Source organism: Babesia microti, chromosome II, assembly GCF_000691945.2.
Source record: "Babesia microti strain RI chromosome II, complete genome".
NCBI lineage: Eukaryota > Apicomplexa > Aconoidasida > Piroplasmida > Babesiidae > Babesia > Babesia microti.
In genome coordinates, this window is record NC_027206.1 from 918,661 (window position 1) to 937,070 (window position 18,410).

Here is an 18,410-nt window from a genome sequence, read left to right on the forward strand (position 1 = left end):
CAGTATGTGATTGTATTATTCAACTTGAATAACTCTAATGCACTCCTTCAATTTCAATATGGCTGCATTAGTTGTAGCTCTAGCTTGATATAAGAGATTATTTCTGTAAGCCTGAGTAAATTCACATCTCGCATTATTCATTTTAGTTATTAATATGGATATTTGTTCCATCAAATCCTCACTCATTTCACGGAAATTATTTTCATTAGAACTATCTTTTGATGATTTAGAAGAGTTGTCTGACGATTTGAATGATGTTCTCCCGGTGTAAAGCTCATAAATTGATTTTTTTGATTCTTTATCCATCGGTTTAACAATATTTGCCAGTCCAAATAAGTTATTGTTACCAGGATCATCAGTTGTAATTGTGGTTATTCGTTTGCGTAGATCTGATGTAATCGATTTAGATTTGATACCATTTGAGACTGGAGAACTGTGTTCATTTAATTTATTGCATCTATAAGGGGAAATCCCCCTTATGCATTTATTTGCAGTGTCATACGAAGTGTTTGATCTAAGTACACAATCATAGCAAATTATTTCGCTCTCATATATAATGCCATCTTGATGCACAGTATCAATGGGATCTCGTCGAAAACTGTTATTTATTGTATGTTTGGAAGTAGAATCGATGTCTATTTGTGAATTCACATGTTGCGTATTAACTGTGACATTTGATGCGAGTTTAATATATTCATCAATCCCAATCTTTTCAGTTATTATTGTTGGTTTGTTTTTTAGTGGATTTTTTGATGTGTTACGAAGAGAAATTCTTCTTTTTATAGGCAAAACTGGTAGTTGTTGATTAATGGATTTATTGGTGTTTACGTGAATACTTGACAATTCTACTAAATGCTCTCTCATTTCAAACATTTTTCCAGTAATTTTGTTCAAAGATTGTATTGGAATTTTAATTTTATCGATATAAGCATCACAATATTGGCCATAAGCATCCATTTCATATAGTTTCACAACAAGGAACCCTAAAGTTTTCTCAACGACACACAACCCATCTCTCCATGTCTTCCTTCTCTGAAACAAATGTTTTTTATACAAGCAGTTGAATTTGTATATCGAGCATTGCTTTTTATTAGCATAACTATATAATGACTGAGATCTTGCTCTAGTTAGTGGAGGAGATAATACAGACACTCTAATGCCATTTTTCTTATACATTTTGATGATTTGATAAAATAAAATATGTAAAGAATTTTGTTTTATAATGATTGTTTAATTAATACTAGAATCAGCCTTTTCAGTTTCCAAATATGAAGATAAGGCTTGGATTGATATAGGCTAAATTAGTTATGCCATACTTCTGAATTTATCCCGTAGATATCCTGAATTAGAGCTAATGGAACGACTAAATTATCTTTTAAAATACCATAATCCTCAGTATTTTCTTCAGCTGGTTCTACTTCTATTATCTAAATTATTTTTAAAATACCAATTGGTTTGAGTTAAAGGTCTGTGGATTTATTTTGTAGCCTAAAGAATTCTGGAATTAATTTAAAACTAGCCTTAAAAAGGGAAAGTGTAGCTAGGAACGAGTATACTAAATGCGACAATTTCATTACGTGTGCAGAGAATCTGTGCCCCATCTACTATTATTAAAATTAAAATTTACTAATACTATAAAATGATCACTTGGGTAAATTTCATTATAATTTTTCACACTAATATTTCCATATTTCTCATATTTGCAAATTTAACCACATCTGACTTTTGACACAAATACATATTATTTAATCTCAACCTAAATAAACGACGTCTCCATACCTTGATTTGTACTTAGATTATGTTACTATGTTAGGATTCATCAATCTGGGCCATGTATATTTGCATTTTAAAGGATTTCATATTATCTAAATTAACAATTGTTTACATTTCATATATCTTTGATCCTGTTTGATATGTTTACAATCTACAGAATCTCTAAGATTCAAATTTTCTCCAAAAGATCCAAATAGACATTTTTACAAGTTCTAAAGTTGAACAATTGTTACTCTTTGATTTTGTCATATGAAATTTTAAGTTTCATTTATTTTGGTTCGATAAAATTGTAAGAATTCGAAGGATTCTTACACAATATTTCATATATTATACAAAATAGCTCCAAAGTTATCGATATTATCTCTTGTAACAAAACAGTATCGGGTCTATGTTGAAGTATTATTCGAATATCGACAGCTGTTCCTGTAGTTATTAGTCTCTCATTTAGACCTACTAAATTCTTGATGAAAATTTACATGCCAAGCTAAGGCTTTCATACATTATATGTTACAGATCTAAAGCCCTTCATCAGTGATTTAGTGTGGTGCTCCTTCTCTATGGGCGGTAATTCAGTTTAATCACTTAGATTTGACTCCGGAAGAACTGGAAATTGAACGTAAAAAATTGAGAAAGAATGTAAATGTTAAATTTGATAAGACAAAAGTGTGTGGTTTTTTACTTAGGGGCCAGTTGATTATATTTTTATAGTTTTACATGGGATAGGCGCTACGGATGATGGTTTAGTCGATAAATATAGAGCATTTAAATGTGCTTTAGATAGTGTTAAACGGTATTGGTATTATGATCGTAATATACAATATCATTTGTATATGATTAATTGGAAAAAATATATTGTAGATGCTCAAAACATGTATTTAAAGCTATTGACACAGAGTATTTGAAAAATTGTCCCTTCCTACAATCAAAAAATATCGCCAACTTATTTATCTTATCGTGTCTGATATCGTTTTTTATTACAATCCTCGTTATTGTGATTATTTAATTAATTGTATTGCGGATGATATTAATAATGAAATTGATCGTTTAAGAAATGTAACTTTATATTCACTTAGCATTCATCTGATAGATTTAAAGATTCTAAAATTGTTTCAATTGGTTATTCAATGGGTTCTGTATTAATGCATGATTTATTAAGTGGAAAGCCATCTAGAACAGTATTATAGATTGTATATTTAGACGTTTAAAAAGGGTCCATTGCCGAAAATTAAACACAAAATTGATCATTTTTTTGCTATTGCAAGCCCAATGTCTGTTATGGCAACTTTTAATGAGCCTAATGTAAAGATATTATTGATTTAGTTCATGAAAGGCGAATTTGAATTGCCTGAAGGGATTAATTACTACAACATATTTCATCCATACGATCCATTGGTATAAGTAATAACTAAATTAGGCTTCAAGACTTGAACCTCTAATATATCCAAACTGTGAAAATTTGCCAGATCCAGTTCTAATTCCATATTGGAGAACGAATGGACTTAGGAAATGGTATGAGTGGGATAACAATATTAAACAAACTAAATCGCTTATTGTTGATAATATTTTTGATTTCGCTAGCAATATAACTAACAATCTAACCAATTGGTGGAATCCAAATAAAAATGTCAATAGTGTTCTGGATAATAATCTCGCTGATTCCAGAGACAGTAAGTTCGATTCTCATTTTAGGGAATAAATCATTACAAAGTTTTAGGTCAAGTAAGTAATGATTTATATTAATACTAGAATTGAGAAATTCCGATGTACCAGAGATAGTTTCCAGTAAGTATGATAATTTTATTGTTGGTAATCCCAAACATAATTCTTGTAATTTTGTTGAAGAGGTATATTTGCTTTTTATTTAGAAATCTGGCGATGATGGATACATCTCAGACTCATCTGATTACTCAGATGATAAAAACGATACGGTAATCAACGAATCTGCTAAGAAATTGTCACAGATTAATTTTCAAGGATCTCAAATTTTAAAAACTAGATACGATTTTCAACTTCAAGAGGGGACTACTGAACATTATTTACATCCAATTGCTCTAATTAATTCACATTTTAACTATTGGAATGCCAAAGATATGGCATTCTTCATTTTACGTACTATTACCGGATCTAAAAGACAATTCTCATTAGCAGGTAACGGCTTATTTGAGTTAAATAAACTTTTTTATAATTAAAATCAATAACTAAATATATATCATGTAATGTAGATCGCTTGAGTCAAACTGAGATTAGGGCGATGGAATTAGCAGAATGTCAGGGTATTTTTATGTACATTTAGAAAATGAAAAAGATAGATTGGAATTTTTGGAGATTGCAGAATTAGCTAAAGAAAGGAGTGAATCCTTGAAAAGGGAAGATGAGAAGGAAATACCTCCCTCGGTGGGACCTTTTGCATGGAATAACATTTCAAGTTTTATGAAGGGTAAAGATGGCGGAAATTGTGATGAATCATTAATTGAAAATGAGTGGACTATGGCCGGGGATGAAAATGAACGACAAATCAAAAATATGGCTAGTAGACCATTTGTAGATTAATTATAGTGCAATGCCTCGCAGACTCTTAGAATCTAGAATTTTATCCTTATCTAAGTCTCAAGGATGGCAATGGCCTCCTTCTGGTTAGAATTACACATCATCCAGATTTAACACTAGATGAAATTTGTGATCGCCTCAGATCCGCATATCCAGACTATCAACGTCAGAAGAAAGGACAATTTTTTAAATATTTATCCATGCTAGCACACCAGCATGATGGAAATTCGCTCAATAACAATTTTTGTAAATTGTACGATAAAACAAAACCCGTTAAGGAAACAGAAGACTATGATATTTTACCTGAAACTGGAATTAAAACTAGACTATCAGATATAGGTGGAATTGATTCACTGCTGATAGAAATTAGAGATTTAATAATTAGGCCCTTGCTATATCCAAAAATATATACCCATTTAGGAATTCAACCTACAAGAAATGTATTATTGCATGGCCCTCCAGGGTCAGGTAAAAGTAAATTGGCAGAAGCCATCGCAGGAGAAATTCAATGTCCATTATTTAGGGTTACAGCTACCGAAATTGTCAGTGGAATGTCTGGCGAATCTGAATCTAGACTTAGAAAATTGTTCCAAGTAGCCCGTCAATATGAACCTTGTATAATATTCCTAGATGAGCTAGATTCTATTACTCCCAAGAGAGAAATTGTAACTAGAGAAATGGAAAAAAGAATTGTTGCTCAGCTTGGAGCTTGTCTAGATCAGTTGGCAGAATCTCATGTAATAGGTAAATCTAATTAATTATTTAGTCATTGGCGCAACAAATCGGCCTGAAAGTGTTGATCCAATGATAAGAAGGAATGGTAGATTTGATAAGGAATTAGCTCTTGGAATTCCCAATTTAAAGGCTAGAGAAAGTATTTTTCAGGCACTAATTAAAAACGTGAGGACTGGGCCTTTAGATTTACATAAATTAGCAGTGATGACACCAGGGTTTGTTGGTGCTGATCTGCATTCTGTCACCAGAGAAGCAGCAGTTGTGACCATTAATCGCATTTTTGAAACTCATGATCCGGAAATTGTAAGCCAATACTCCATCTAGTTTAATGATGTTGATAAAGCTCCTATGGATACTAAAGATTTATGTGTTATACAGCAGGACTTTGAAACCGCAATATCCCGAGTACAACCATCGGCTAAGCGTGAGGGGTTTGCCACAATTCCAGATGTTACATGGGCTGAAGTTGGAGCTTTGACTAATCTCAAAAGGGAATTAGAGGAACGTATCGTTTCGCCGATTAAATATAAGGAAATGTATATGAAATTTGGTATTGGAATTCCCGCTGGAATATTACTCTATGGCCCACCTGGATGTGGTAAAACCCTATTAGCTAAGGCTATTGCCAGGGAAAGTAATGCGAATTTTATATCCATTAAAGGTATTAAATTGTTTATATATTTAGGGCCTGAATTGTTGAATAAATATGTCGGTGAAAGTGAAAGGGCGGTGCGCTTAATATTCCAACGTGCTGCCACCAGTGCCCCCTGTATAATTTTTTTTGATGAAATCGACTCTATTTGTCCCAAAAGAGGGATAGATAATAATTTGGCATCTGAACGTGTTGTAAATCAATTGTTAACAGAAATGGATGGAGTTCAGGTGTTATGATATTTAATTTAGTCCAGAGAAGATGTATACGTAATAGCCGCAACTAATCGGCCTGATATTATTGATCCTGCAATGTTGCGTCCAGGTAATTATGATGATTACTTAGGTCGATTAGATAAATTATTTTATGTGCCATTGCCTGATGAACAAAGTCGCGTTGAAATATTAAAGACGGTAACAAAATTAATGCCTATTTATGATGGGATAGACTTTGAGAGATTTGCCAAGCAAACTAAAGGGTCAGTTCAAGAATTATATAGATTTAGCGGTGCAGATTTGGCCTGTTTGGCAAGAGAAGCTGCATTAAGTGCATTAGAAGATATTAAATTATATGATAAAGATGTTAAGATGTCAAACGTACATTTTGAAAGGGCATTGGCCAAAACGAAGCCATCAGTATGCCAAGAAGATTTGAAACTTTATTGTGGTTTGAATAATCCCCAAAGATTTTGAGCAAAAATTTTCTTTTCAGAAACCGACAATTTTTTCCATTCAGATTCGTAAACTAATTTTGGACTCCATCCCATACTATTTAAATACTTTAACTTTATATCCAACATTTTACAGTGTTTACCTTTCGTCAATTGCCTCTGAATAACCGGCTCTAAACAAATTAGATCGTTCGATTTATCTATATAATATGTCTCAAATGGACCAATGACTTTGATTGTGAATTTTAATTTTAGAGCACTTTCAAACTCCTCGATCATTTTGTTCGGCTCTGGAAACGATTTCAACTGAAATTTATTTACTTGCTCAAGAAAGCTAAGTGTAGATGATGAAAATGATGATATCATGTAAGGATATTCCATACTGATTAGTATTTGTATTAATTTTATACTTCTGCAAAATGTTATTTTACCGAACTCTTGTAACTTTTCCAATCCTGCAAGGTATAAAAACTTTGCATTTGATTCTACTTTTGGCTTTTCTAAACCTCCAGGGACTATAAAGTTGGCATATTTAGGGTAAAGTGAATTTCGTGGATCAATATTGTCATTAGTATTATATTGATTTACATAATCATTAGTGTCTTGTAGATATTTCACATTAATAGAACCACAACTGGAACAGAACATTCTAATGTGATCAATCAATTTTTCCACAAGAATTGGCGTAGCAAAGTTACAAAGTAAAAGTGTTTGCAATAAATGTACTTTTAATTTTGTCCATCTATAAGGGGTTTCCATAGGCGAATCTAGTGAGTTCTCGATATATTTAAACAATTTTGTCACAATTTCAGATGATACATCAACATTTCCCTTTGATAATGCTTTGAATATATTTAAAATATTATAAATGTTTAGAGATTGATTTGTTTGATCAACTTTATCCATCATCAATAATGTCGCGCGTAATAATATTGGTCCTGTAAATTTCCAAGATTTTCTAACCGTAATAGTACTCAAATGGTCTGTTATTTGTTGTAATTGTTGAAGGGGGAATTTTTGAATGGAACTGGAAACTCGTTTAGTAATATAATCCCATACTTGGGATGAAAACTCTGAATCGCCCTCAAAATATCTTAATGCTCCAAAAAGATGAACTCCATAAGTCTCGTTTATATGTAAACTTTTTATCAATGGAATTAAATGGCCAACTCCGTTTTTTATAAAAGCCTTCTCATCTATATCTTTGCATTTTGAATCTACATCATTTAATTTTGCAATAATCTCTTTAAGTAAATTCTGATAAAATTCTCCTGTTATTCTACATCTTTTAAAAATCTAAAATAAAAATTTAATTTACCTGAATATATGTTAATAACAAAGCGAATAATTCATTTGTGGTTAAAGTATTAATTTGAGATTTTATATCTGCAGTTGCCTCTTTTATATCATGTTTTAGCCTTTCATGCTCTATAATTGAACGTCTAATTACCTTTAATATTTCTAAAGGCAGAATTCACTGTCGATCCAACTGTCTGGTCCAACAATGCTCTGGATGTGCATAATATTTTATAATAAGAATTCTTACTAGTGGAAAATAAACTCCTAGCTTTGTCTAATGAAATCTTTCTTAAAAAATTACTACTATGTATACAGATATAACATTGCATTCTAACTATAATTGATAGGTTGGGTTGATAACGCTAACGATGGGTTGAAAATTGTTCAATGATTAGTTTCATGATGTGGCTGCATCTCCATTCTATATAAATTATTATTGACTCTTACCATTGTTTGGAGTGATTTTGATATTTTTTTATATGTTGGAGTTAGGAATAGGTCATATGTAAGATATGTTGCTTCAAATATCATTGCTGTATTTATAACACGTCCTAAAATAGGAAGCATGACAGATCCGCAACCGTATGACATTTTCTCATTTAATGAATTAATATTACACTAATACTGGCCGGCACATGGCAAGGATAATGTAAGGAACTGTAGTAGTGTTCATGGGGGCTTTATTATTTTCGCTCATATGGACTGTTATATACACATTAGAATCGTTTTCAAAGTGTACTAATTCATTTTAGAACTAGTTTTTACAAAATAACGTATATTATTTCCTATTTATTGGGTGTACGCTATTCCTTTCTTAATAGCACTTCATTGCACATTACCTATTCCTTTATACATTAAATACTGCACCGGTATATTCAAGGGATATATATTCATCTATAGATTCCTTTTTCTAAAATTTACAGTTGACACATATTAAATTTATTGATAATACCATTTTCTAGATTGATTTTCCTTAGTCTTACGAATCTGCTATCGAAAATATGTGTTTTAGACTTATCCATTCGCAATAATCTAAATTTATTTTGCCTAGAAATTGTGAAATGATGGGAATTCATTTTTTTGACACAGTAAATCTTCATTATGGCTTGAAGAAGAATCGTCGTAAACTTGTTACTTTATCACAATCAGACGAATACGCAAGGAATAAATTCATCTACAAGTATGAATATGAATTTAAGCAACAATACAACCCTGTCTTTCGTTATATCCTTTTATACACTATATTCTCATCGTTCTTTACAAAAGTCGACTACTGTGCAGCTTTAAGTATCAGTCCCTCCGTTACTCCATTAAGAAATGGAAAAAATATCGCAAAAATTGATAAAGAGGAACCTATCCTATCTCCATTTAAAGATGTTGAGAATGGTAAAATTTCTGACGCTACTATGCCTTCTATCGATCCATATGCATCTATGCTTTTAAAATCTTTAGAAAAAACCACTGGTGATTTTAGTAAAGAATATTTAGAAACTGAAAAAAAGTCAAACGCGATTCGGAATGTTTTGCCATTTGGAACTAATTTCAAGTATGATACTAAGGAAGGGGCATTTGAAATTTCTGAAAACTGCCCTGTTTCAATTGGTGGGGTTTTTCAAAGTGTTTTAGATGCGGAAACTGAACTCCGTTACAAGTTTAGAGACAATGTTTATATTGATTATAAAATTCAAACATATGTATCAAATGAAACTGCAAAAATAATTGATGCTATTCATAATAAAGATATTAAATCATTAAGAGAAAATCATCATCTAGTCTTCTCCAGGTTGATTGAACCTTTGCGTTCTGTTTTGGCTATTAAAAAAATTGCTAAAGATCAATTGCATATCATGGAATCTTTTGATAAGAATTGGTATGAGTCGGCTAAGCCTTCTGCCAAACTTAAATTGGTTACTAAAATTGATCAACTTCTTGAAACTGTTCCAACCTATAAAAGTCCTTCATCGTTATTTACTAAAGTTTCAGCGACTAGGGCATTTTTAAAATCAAAGTATACTAATGAACTCATTAATCTTGAAACTGAGATTAGAGCTCAAAAGATTATTAGAGAATACATGCAAGGTGTCAAAGTCATTCGTCATTATTCCAATTTTACTCCAATGTATTTGGCGCCTTACTATACTGATTTAGTTCCAGCTCTTGGCAGCCCTTGGTTAAATCATCTATTTGATAAATATTATATGGCAACTGCGTATGCTTCTGAAACAGAATTGGCAGAAATTTTGCCGTTAATTATGACCAGATTTCTATCAATGGTTGAACAAAATGCCGTTACTGTCACAAATGATGATTTTCAAAAAAGTATTTATGCATTTAGTTTAGCAGTCGGTAAAACAATGAGAGATATAAAAGCGAATAAATATAAATTAAGTAAAACAGAATATTATGGATTCATGGGTATGTGTGATGAGAAATGTGAGGAAAAAATTATTTCTGAACTTAATGGTAACTTAATTAGAAAGGGTAAAATTGTTAAATTCTTGAGAAAAAAATTGAAGTTGAAGAAATTATCTGTTAGCAAAGGATTGAAATTTATTCGATGGGTTACGATGTATCAAAAAACTGAATTAATGATGATGGAAACGTTTGCGGAAAAGGTTATAATTCAGTTAATCCTCAGAACAAATAATGTTGATATGGAACAAATTGCTAGGTATAAAATGGATTCCCAGCGTAATTTTAAATTGAATTTTGATGTTAAAAGTATCAAACCTCATGATCTTCAACATACTAATACGCCAAATAAGTTACAGGGGCATGAATTCGTTGAGAAAAGTTTAATGAAGATGGTAAAGACTGTCGGGAATAAACTTAGAAGATTTAGTGGGAATGCGGGTAAAAAATTATATAAAAATGTCAAAAGGAGATATCACTTTGGCAAAGACTCTATTAAGAAGTTTCCATTGGTAAAATGGATTCTTTCTGGTATTAGTAATCTTCATAAAATGAGAAAAACCTCCGGGTTTAATCTATGTTCCACATTTACCAACGTTCTAAAGCCCAGTTTAGGTTTAGATTCCAACATCCTTTCAACCAATGCTTTTGTTAAAGATTTAGTTGAAGTGAAACATGACAATGAGGTTCTATCCGATTGGTATAATCATACAATGCAAACATGGATTCAAATTTCGAGTGCACATAGTTCATTACATGGATTTGATCCTCAGGTGGATAAGAATGTTTCTATGTCTAAATCATTGGGCGCTTTATTTAGATGGTTAAACTCATCCGAAAGCAGTAGTTTTACATTCACTAATAAAGATAAAACTGTATTATCGTCTTTATCACTTCAACTTGCATTTTTTATGGATAGTAGTGTTAAGGGATATAAGAAGAGTAGTTTTGGTAAATTTTTGACTAAATTTGGAAACATATTCCGTATGGGCAAAACATCTACTGTTGCTGATAATTGGCATGGTTTAAATGATGCCCTTGAACCTAAAGCTGTGGTATCTAGAGCAAAATTTGTTAATGGTTCAAGAGCAGTACTAGCTTTAGTGAAAATGTTTGAGGATAAATTTATTGTAAAACCAGCTATACCTGCGAGATTAGTTCAATTAATAGTAATATTTATTGGTATGTGGACTAAGAATCAACAAGAACAGTTAGATTTAGCATCTGCCAAAATAGAACCTGCAAGAAAATATTTTTACGTGTCATTATTATCCAATAATGGAATACCTAATGAGGCAACAAAAATGATTATTAAACATTGCAAGGTTAAATCTAGGAGGAAAGCGTTGCATTTGGGATGTATTAATAAAGTGAATGGTAGAAATGTTAAGTGTAGGCCTGTTAGAATTAAACTTACTAAATTATCTTTGTTAAAGGTTATTGAAGAATTACAGGGGACTATGGATGATCCATTAGATATGTTAAGGATAGCATCCGATTTGTCTAAGAGATGCCAAGCTCACAATACTCAAAAGGCGGTTAATTTGCCGCTCAAGAAGACATTTTATAATAAGATTAAGAGAAAACTTTATGGTCAAGAAGAATATACAGGTGCTGCATTATTGGCAAGTGAATTTTCTCAAAGACTCCACTGTTATAATTTGCAAAAGAAAGTTGCTAAGCAACTTGTTAGTAAAATGAGGGGTGTTTATGATATCGAGAAGATCAAGGAGATTTTTGGCAAATTGTTGTACGAGTACCAAAGCATGGAGATTAAAATGAAGTCACAGAACGATTTTGGTGCTCATAAGTTGATGTGTCAATTTATGGATGCAAATAATCCGAAGATTGTCAAAGTTTTTAAAGAAAGATTACTGAAATATGCAGTAGCTCATAGTGGTGTTGTAGGGAAGCGCAATTTAACAAAAGATGAGATCGAGTCCATAGTTTCTTTTGATATCAAATCGCAAAATGAATATGCTAAAGAGATACATAATTATCATAGTTACATTCTAGTTGGTACTCGTGTTTTCAATTCCATAACATACAGCGGAGGATATCCGCCAAATCATGTATTTGAAGCACAAAAACAGGTGCAAAGTAACGGAAAAGTCCGTTCAGTCTTCAATGGAAGTGGTTTTGTTGATGAATTGGAAGAACTTAAGATTACGGACCCAATTAACAACATTACAATTGAAACGATGTCTGGTGAGGCATCATACCGTCGTTTCTATCATCTCACAACAGGTGAAAAATTAGACGAATATGATTATGCACTGAAAGCGAATAATTTCGTAGTCACAGGGTCTGTTTTAACAACTTCCAGAGCGTTAGCAGAAAATGGCTATGAGAGTGGTATGATAATATGGTGTGGTTATAAACATGGATGGGTTGCAGATTTTGCTCTTAGAGATGTTATACATGACATTAATGCGGTACCTCTATTTAATGGGAGGAATTGGGTATTGAGTACCGAGACTAGGGTTAAAGATTTTATTGGCAGTGATGGCAAAAAAAATACCTTCGGTATTGGTAGTGATTACTTGGATAAAAAATTGGAAGATATTAATGTGGTATATAAGTTTGAAAATGGTACAAGTTTTGACGCCAAAACTCAAAATACTGCATCATATCCGACGGACATATTTGGTAAATTTGATCCTGTGAATACTGTTCAGGGGAATCAGCCTCCATTATTTTCAACAACTTCAGCCGATTTACTCCCAGGCGCATTAAGTAATTTTGTGAAGGGATCTGAATTTAAAAAGGATACTAACACATTGATCGTCGATTTAAATGCCCCTGATAATGTTATCAAGTCAAATACGGGAGCTATAAATTTGATTCGATTCAATATGCCTCCCAATGTCAATTTTGAATCGAAAAGCCTGCATAAGGTTAATTGAATTGTATATTATCTCATTTGTTAGTTCATATGGCTTTTAGAATCCTGCTCTAGGGTGCGTGTTCGTATGCATTAATTATTTACAGGTTGTAGAATCGCTATCCAGCCCAAATTTCATTAATCTAATTAAAGATGAAATGGAAGGTGTGGAAAGTGCATATGACGACAATAACAAACACGTGCAGATTCTAAGCCCTTTCAACGAGAATGCACAATCGTATGCTATAATTGGGCATGTTTCACAGGCGGATTATGTTAAACCAAACCCACAACGTGTTTCTATGAAAAACAAGCCAAATATGTTAATGTGTAACGTAAGTGGAGATATATGTAATCAAAATGTAGTAGAAGGCTCAAATAAACATAGCACATGCATTGGAGAAAGCCCCTGGTTATCAATTGAAAACCGTCTAAATAATATACGATCTGTAACACAACAAACTGTTTTACACCCAGATCCTGAGCCAAACAATGGAGTTAAAAGTATTTATTCAAACTACAATACTGAATATATCAATGATTATTCGTGGAAGGTTGAAACGAACCAGAAGCTATCTAGCTCAATTTTAAAACAGCATGCTAAATTTGAAGGAACGACAGGCGATGTAGCGCCAAGAAGGTGATGTTCATTTTGATTCAGACGTGCATTTAAAAGTTTGGTGGAAATGGCTGATAGTTTAGGCTCAATGGAACCTAATGACCAAACGAACATGATAAAACTTCTTTTATCATGTAGAAAGTAAAGTGTTGTTTCATTTAGATTGGAAAAATTGATTGAAGAACAGCAAAACGTTTTGAATTTGTTGAATCATGATCTAAAAGAAGCAAATGAACTGTTGAAGATTCCTCCAGAATTAAGAAACACTGTTAATATTGGGCCCGTTCCTTCAACAAAACCACTTTACCCTACTAGTGAGGCTCCAGCTTTTATCAAAGGAAGAATATCTCTTTTGCCGGAAAGATATGCGACGAACAAAACAGCGGGTGTATTGAAACCATCATTTTCTAATCTAGTGGCAATGAGTCAAAATAATGGAATTACCCAGGGGGCCAAGTGAAATCCCTTTTTGCTAAAATGTGAATATGCAAATGATAAACCGACTGGAATGCTCGTGGTCCATTATTTACTACAAGTCTAAAATCACCTAACTGTTCATTCCTAGCTATTTCTGCTGCCTAGATAATTAATTATTTACTTTACACATCATATGTCCTAATATTTCTCTATGCCGTTCTTCTGCTTTTTCCAATCTTGTCAGCCCATCTCTAATCTTTGGAATGATTAAGATATGGACTGGTGCTTGGGGTGAAATGTCGTGGAATGCTAGGACCTATATGATTTAGATATCACCTTATCATCTTCGTAAACTTTGTTGCAGGGAATTGAACCATCTAGTATTTTTCCTAAATTAGAAGTTTAAATTGCACCAAATATACTAGTATTAGTGGAGTCAATGCCCCTCTCCTCTATGAGTTTTTCATCTGGGTCAATATAGCATGATTTCAGATTCGATGTTGACATTCTATGAATATATTTTGGCATTTATACCTAGAAACGTTTACATGTAGCGATTGGAATATGGTTGGTGAACATATGAAAGTAGATAAGGCACGAACCAATCTCATTGTAGGGCCCAATAAATTATGTATATTATGCGCATATTAATTTTTTAATGATAATTTACGATGGAGTCTATTTTATTAAAAGGTAATATGTTTAGATCTATTAATATTTACTCAATCGGTCGATCAATTTTTTCAGTTTTTCAGTATCGCAGTTTGGCCGTAAATAGGGATTTATCGCTCATTTGTGTATCCAATGGATGTAATTTCGGCAAGCCACGTTCATTTTCCACAAAAAAACGTCGTGTTTTTTATAGATCTCCGGGTAATAGTCGATTATTGTACTTGAATTCGCGGTATGAACACAAGAAATCCAGTTACAGGGGTGGTTTTCAAATTTTTATGTTCTTTGCAACATGTAAGCTATTATTTAATGTTAGTTGTAACAGGGTGTATTTTTATACTTTATTATGTTGAAAATTTGCGTAATACTTTGGTGGATAAAACTGGATTGGTTGCTGGTGAAATTTTAACCAGTGATGCATTTAAAGAATCTGCCAACAGAGCAGCTAATGATGTTATACATAATATTTTGAAAGATAAAATTATTAAAGAAAACTTTACCGTTTTAATTAGGGAAATTTTATCTGAGTCCCAAGATGCTATCAATCAAGTCGTGGCTAATGCTGCAGAATCTGAACTAGCTTTTGTTGCAACCAAAAAATTGTCTGAAAAGGTTGTGAAAGAGTTATGTGCTGATCCTACTGTGCATAACAATTTTGGATATCTTTTATTGAGTGCTATAAACACTGAAAATAGTGTTACCGGTGCTATGAAATGGATTGAAGAGATGTCTAAGAAGAAAGATACAATTGATGCATTGCGTATTATGATGTAAGCTATATATACACTTAGTACTGATCGAATAATGCAAGATGAACAGTTACTTAGAAATGCAGTTGATTTTTGTGGTCGTGTCCGTGAAGGTTTTCTCACAGACAAAAATTCCACTGAACAAGCTTTGGTTTTTTTACAAACGGTACGCATTCATATAATTTTAGGTTTTACAACAACCTGCCTTACATTCGCATTTATCTCAGACGCTATGGGAAGTAGTTAAACTGTCAATAACGCCAAAAAGGTAGTTTATAATCTAATCATAGGAATAAACAAGATAAAATCGAAGTCCTGAACTTTAATTTTGCGCAAAAATAGATTATTTACCGATGCAAAAGCTACTAAAAATCTTATCTAAAACCGATTCTTGTACATTAATTCCGATTATTGCATCCATGTTTGTCAAACTAGTTCTCAGATATTCCGTGGCAATTTCAATATTACTATTCAAATCAACATCTAAATGAAATTATATTTGCCTAAAAATTGCTCTAGTGTAACCTTTATTGCCTTCAAATGTTCTATATGTCTATGGCTACTAACAAGCGAATCAATGCCATTTAAATCTAAGGAATCTCTAATGATTCGTCCTAATTCTGCAATATTTGAACCATTCAATGGCGAGATCTTGATAAATTTTGCATTTGGGCACTTCAATTTAGCATCATTAAAATCATTATGAGTTAAATCAGATTTTCCATGGCAAAGAATCAATGGAATGGGTTTATCCTTAATCATTTCCAGCGTTTTATTAAGGGCTAATAATGATTCTATTTCATTATTTGGATCCAGAAGTTGTAATATACAATCTGCATTTAGTGCAGCATTTAAGGCTCGACTAATCCCTTCTGCCTCTATTGAATTATGTGTTAATAAATGATTATCTATATGTCTGATCCCTGCAGTATCAGTGAATGTAAATGGGAATCCATCGATATCAACGTGAGCTGTTACCAAATCCCTTGTAGTTCCGGCTAAATTTGAGACTATGCTAATAGTTTCTTGTGAGATAGAATTTATCAGTGTGCTTTTTCCTGTATCATCTTCAAAATTACCAGAATTTGGAGTTCCTAAAATTATCACATTTGCAGAATTTCTAATGATATGTCCTCTCCTTGAGTTAAAATTCACATTACCTATCGTTTATTTTTGATGTAATTTCCTTCAAAACTTCACAAACAATTGTTTTTGCATACTAAATTAGTGGCATTCAAGACCTTAATTGTATCAAGTAATTGGAAGTCACTGGAAGATTCTTCTCCAAAATCAATACATGCTTCCAAGTTAGACAAAGCATATATTAGATTATCAGACCATTTTTTGTATAAATTATATAATGATCCAGACATCTAGATTAGATGGTTCCAACCGCTGAGAATGCTAATTTCCTTTGTTCTTGAGTATTCGCCGCAATTAAATCTCCAATCGCTTCAACCTAAATGTTTGATATTATTACTTGAGATAACTTCACTTTTCCATTGTAGAAAGCGCGTCTTATAAACTCTCCTCTATCTGCAATACGTATAGTACCAGAGTCATCAACCCTTGATATAGCATCAAAGAGTGCATTTATTACGGCTCTACTTCCGTGTGTATGAAATTCAATCACATCTTCGCCTAAATAGAAGCAAAAATACCAGTGTATGATTTTGGTGATGGAAATAGTAGGCATATGGCATCATCTATGGGTTCATTCTCAATCGAAAACAATCTTTTGTATAACAATTTCTTTGAATTTGCCTGTTGTTAAAGTTTTTCCATACTTTATTAAATGAATCACCAGTAATTCTGTTGAATATAAGCCCAACTTTTGGTCCAGAAACTCTAACAATTGCTATACCGCAACCTCCGGGAGGTATAGAAGAGGCAAGGCCATAAATTGTATCGGTCTGGCGTTTAAATAGGGGTGAATTTAACGAATTAATCCTAAATCCAACTACACTACACTGTATTAATGTGAAGATTAATAGCATATTAGCCCACCACCACTCATGCGTGGTTGATATGTCACTCATCAATCGCACATCAATCTTGTTTAAGAATGATGTCAAGATAAGTTATGGCACAAGACATGACGTAAATTTTGGCCTGTCCTTCAACCCTAAATTCAGTATCTTAATGTTTAATTAAATACCTGTTTCTTTAAACCCACAATAAACGAGTAACTCTGCAATTTCAGGTATGGGTCCGATAACTTTATTGGAAAAGGTAGCATTTGACTTTTTAATTGTCTTATACCTTTGTTCTAATGGAAACTTTATTATGTTTGAAAGGTATAGTTTTAAGATCTTGATACATAAACATAGAACATCCTTGGAATCCTAAGATAAGTTATTGATTACCTTATATTTAACTGTTATTCGTCCACAAATTGAAGCAAGTTTTTGTCTTCTTTTATTATCGCTCAATTCTTCCGCTACATCCTCCTCTTCAATATACTTAATTAAAGTTGTAATTACGTCCGTTCCGAATTTTTCCTTGTATTCCTTCTTCAACAAATCCAGTTGTATCTGTTTTTCTTTCTCCCATTCCTTAAAAATGAGTGTAAATTTTACCATTTTCATTTTACAAGTTTCTTCAATCTGTCTTTTCCTCTCCTGTTCAGCAAACAACTCGCGTTGCTGTTGGATGGCTTGGCCCATCGCCATTCTATTTCTCTCCCTTTCCAATTCATTCCGTTTTTCGCATCTCTCTCGTTCCTATATAATAAATAGATAATAACATTTCTAAGTTTTTTCTGTAATTCCAATGCTTTAAGTTGAGCTTCTTCAGGTGTGAGTGTATATTGAATTTTGGGGGTACTTTCAGTATTCTCCGATGTTGCTCCCTCACTTTTAGTTAAAATTGAAGGGTTTTTTTCAAAAATCCCACTTGATTGACCATCCGAAACATCATCACAAGAATCGTCACCCATTAAAGAGGCCCTATATCAAATCAAGTATTCTATTGTAATTTAA

General features: G+C 32.6%; 12 protein-coding genes across 12 annotated transcripts; 5 read left to right on the forward strand and 7 right to left on the reverse strand.

Annotated features, from left to right (window-relative positions):
* Window positions 1-15: 15 nt before the first annotated feature.
* BMR1_02g02590 (hypothetical protein) lies at window positions 16-1,176 on the reverse strand (the record flags this gene model as incomplete). The annotated part of the gene is made up of 1 exon (XM_012792828.1): window positions 16-1,176. One exon carries the CDS (start codon window positions 1,174-1,176, stop codon window positions 16-18), a length of 1,161 nt encoding a protein of 386 aa, XP_012648282.1.
* On the reverse strand, window positions 1,231-1,574 carry BMR1_02g02595 (hypothetical protein; the record flags this gene model as incomplete). The annotated part of the gene is made up of 5 exons (XM_021481585.1): window positions 1,231-1,296; window positions 1,317-1,363; window positions 1,385-1,427; window positions 1,448-1,498; window positions 1,521-1,574. 5 exons carry the CDS (start codon window positions 1,572-1,574, stop codon window positions 1,231-1,233), a joined length of 261 nt encoding a protein of 86 aa, XP_021338211.1.
* Window positions 2,331-4,323, forward strand: BMR1_02g02600 (DDHD domain; the record flags this gene model as incomplete). Its single annotated transcript, XM_021481586.1, has 13 exons — window positions 2,331-2,337; window positions 2,360-2,436; window positions 2,457-2,644; window positions 2,667-2,826; window positions 2,847-2,948; window positions 2,971-3,072; window positions 3,094-3,165; window positions 3,188-3,440; window positions 3,463-3,492; window positions 3,520-3,617; window positions 3,639-3,921; window positions 3,996-4,046; window positions 4,067-4,323. 13 exons carry the CDS (start codon window positions 2,331-2,333, stop codon window positions 4,321-4,323), a joined length of 1,680 nt encoding a protein of 559 aa, XP_021338212.1.
* A 10-nt stretch (window positions 4,324-4,333) lies between these two features.
* BMR1_02g02605 (RIX7, NVL, ribosome biogenesis ATPase) lies at window positions 4,334-6,399 on the forward strand (the record flags this gene model as incomplete). The annotated part of the gene is made up of 8 exons (XM_021481587.1): window positions 4,334-4,406; window positions 4,429-5,064; window positions 5,087-5,358; window positions 5,380-5,716; window positions 5,741-5,937; window positions 5,959-6,031; window positions 6,053-6,185; window positions 6,207-6,399. The coding sequence occupies 8 exons, from the start codon at window positions 4,334-4,336 to the stop codon at window positions 6,397-6,399; spliced, it is 1,914 nt and encodes a 637-aa protein (XP_021338213.1).
* BMR1_02g02606 (hypothetical protein) lies at window positions 6,366-8,005 on the reverse strand (the record flags this gene model as incomplete). Its single annotated transcript, XM_021481590.1, has 3 exons — window positions 6,366-7,673; window positions 7,696-7,805; window positions 7,828-8,005. 3 exons carry the CDS (start codon window positions 8,003-8,005, stop codon window positions 6,366-6,368), a joined length of 1,596 nt encoding a protein of 531 aa, XP_021338214.1.
* Window positions 8,006-8,073: 68 nt separating this feature from the next.
* On the reverse strand, window positions 8,074-8,267 carry BMR1_02g02607 (conserved Plasmodium protein, unknown function; the record flags this gene model as incomplete). Its single annotated transcript, XM_021481591.1, has 2 exons — window positions 8,074-8,097; window positions 8,124-8,267. 2 exons carry the CDS (start codon window positions 8,265-8,267, stop codon window positions 8,074-8,076), a joined length of 168 nt encoding a protein of 55 aa, XP_021338215.1.
* Window positions 8,268-8,737: 470 nt separating this feature from the next.
* On the forward strand, window positions 8,738-12,994 carry BMR1_02g02608 (rhoptry neck protein 5 (RON5); the record flags this gene model as incomplete). The annotated part of the gene is made up of 1 exon (XM_021481592.1): window positions 8,738-12,994. The coding sequence occupies one exon, from the start codon at window positions 8,738-8,740 to the stop codon at window positions 12,992-12,994; it is 4,257 nt and encodes a 1,418-aa protein (XP_021338216.1).
* Window positions 12,995-13,130: 136 nt separating this feature from the next.
* Window positions 13,131-14,051, forward strand: BMR1_02g02609 (conserved Plasmodium protein, unknown function; the record flags this gene model as incomplete). Its single annotated transcript, XM_012792833.2, has 3 exons — window positions 13,131-13,612; window positions 13,634-13,732; window positions 13,754-14,051. The coding sequence occupies 3 exons, from the start codon at window positions 13,131-13,133 to the stop codon at window positions 14,049-14,051; spliced, it is 879 nt and encodes a 292-aa protein (XP_012648287.2).
* BMR1_02g02620 (Hit-like protein involved in cell-cycle regulation) lies at window positions 14,032-14,536 on the reverse strand (the record flags this gene model as incomplete). The annotated part of the gene is made up of 4 exons (XM_021481593.1): window positions 14,032-14,169; window positions 14,190-14,324; window positions 14,345-14,397; window positions 14,422-14,536. The coding sequence occupies 4 exons, from the start codon at window positions 14,534-14,536 to the stop codon at window positions 14,032-14,034; spliced, it is 441 nt and encodes a 146-aa protein (XP_021338217.1).
* Window positions 14,707-15,771, forward strand: BMR1_02g02625 (conserved Plasmodium protein, unknown function; the record flags this gene model as incomplete). Its single annotated transcript, XM_021481594.1, has 5 exons — window positions 14,707-14,974; window positions 14,997-15,450; window positions 15,472-15,595; window positions 15,618-15,697; window positions 15,720-15,771. 5 exons carry the CDS (start codon window positions 14,707-14,709, stop codon window positions 15,769-15,771), a joined length of 978 nt encoding a protein of 325 aa, XP_021338218.1.
* On the reverse strand, window positions 15,773-17,468 carry BMR1_02g02630 (tRNA modification GTPase; the record flags this gene model as incomplete). Its single annotated transcript, XM_021481595.1, has 9 exons — window positions 15,773-15,912; window positions 15,933-16,487; window positions 16,509-16,567; window positions 16,590-16,648; window positions 16,671-16,802; window positions 16,823-16,888; window positions 16,910-17,070; window positions 17,091-17,181; window positions 17,217-17,468. 9 exons carry the CDS (start codon window positions 17,466-17,468, stop codon window positions 15,773-15,775), a joined length of 1,515 nt encoding a protein of 504 aa, XP_021338219.1.
* A 10-nt stretch (window positions 17,469-17,478) lies between these two features.
* Window positions 17,479-18,367, reverse strand: BMR1_02g02635 (conserved Plasmodium protein, unknown function; the record flags this gene model as incomplete). The annotated part of the gene is made up of 6 exons (XM_021481596.1): window positions 17,479-17,567; window positions 17,588-17,774; window positions 17,796-17,891; window positions 17,913-17,984; window positions 18,009-18,152; window positions 18,176-18,367. 6 exons carry the CDS (start codon window positions 18,365-18,367, stop codon window positions 17,479-17,481), a joined length of 780 nt encoding a protein of 259 aa, XP_021338220.1.
* Between the last annotated feature and the right edge of the window lie 43 nt (window positions 18,368-18,410).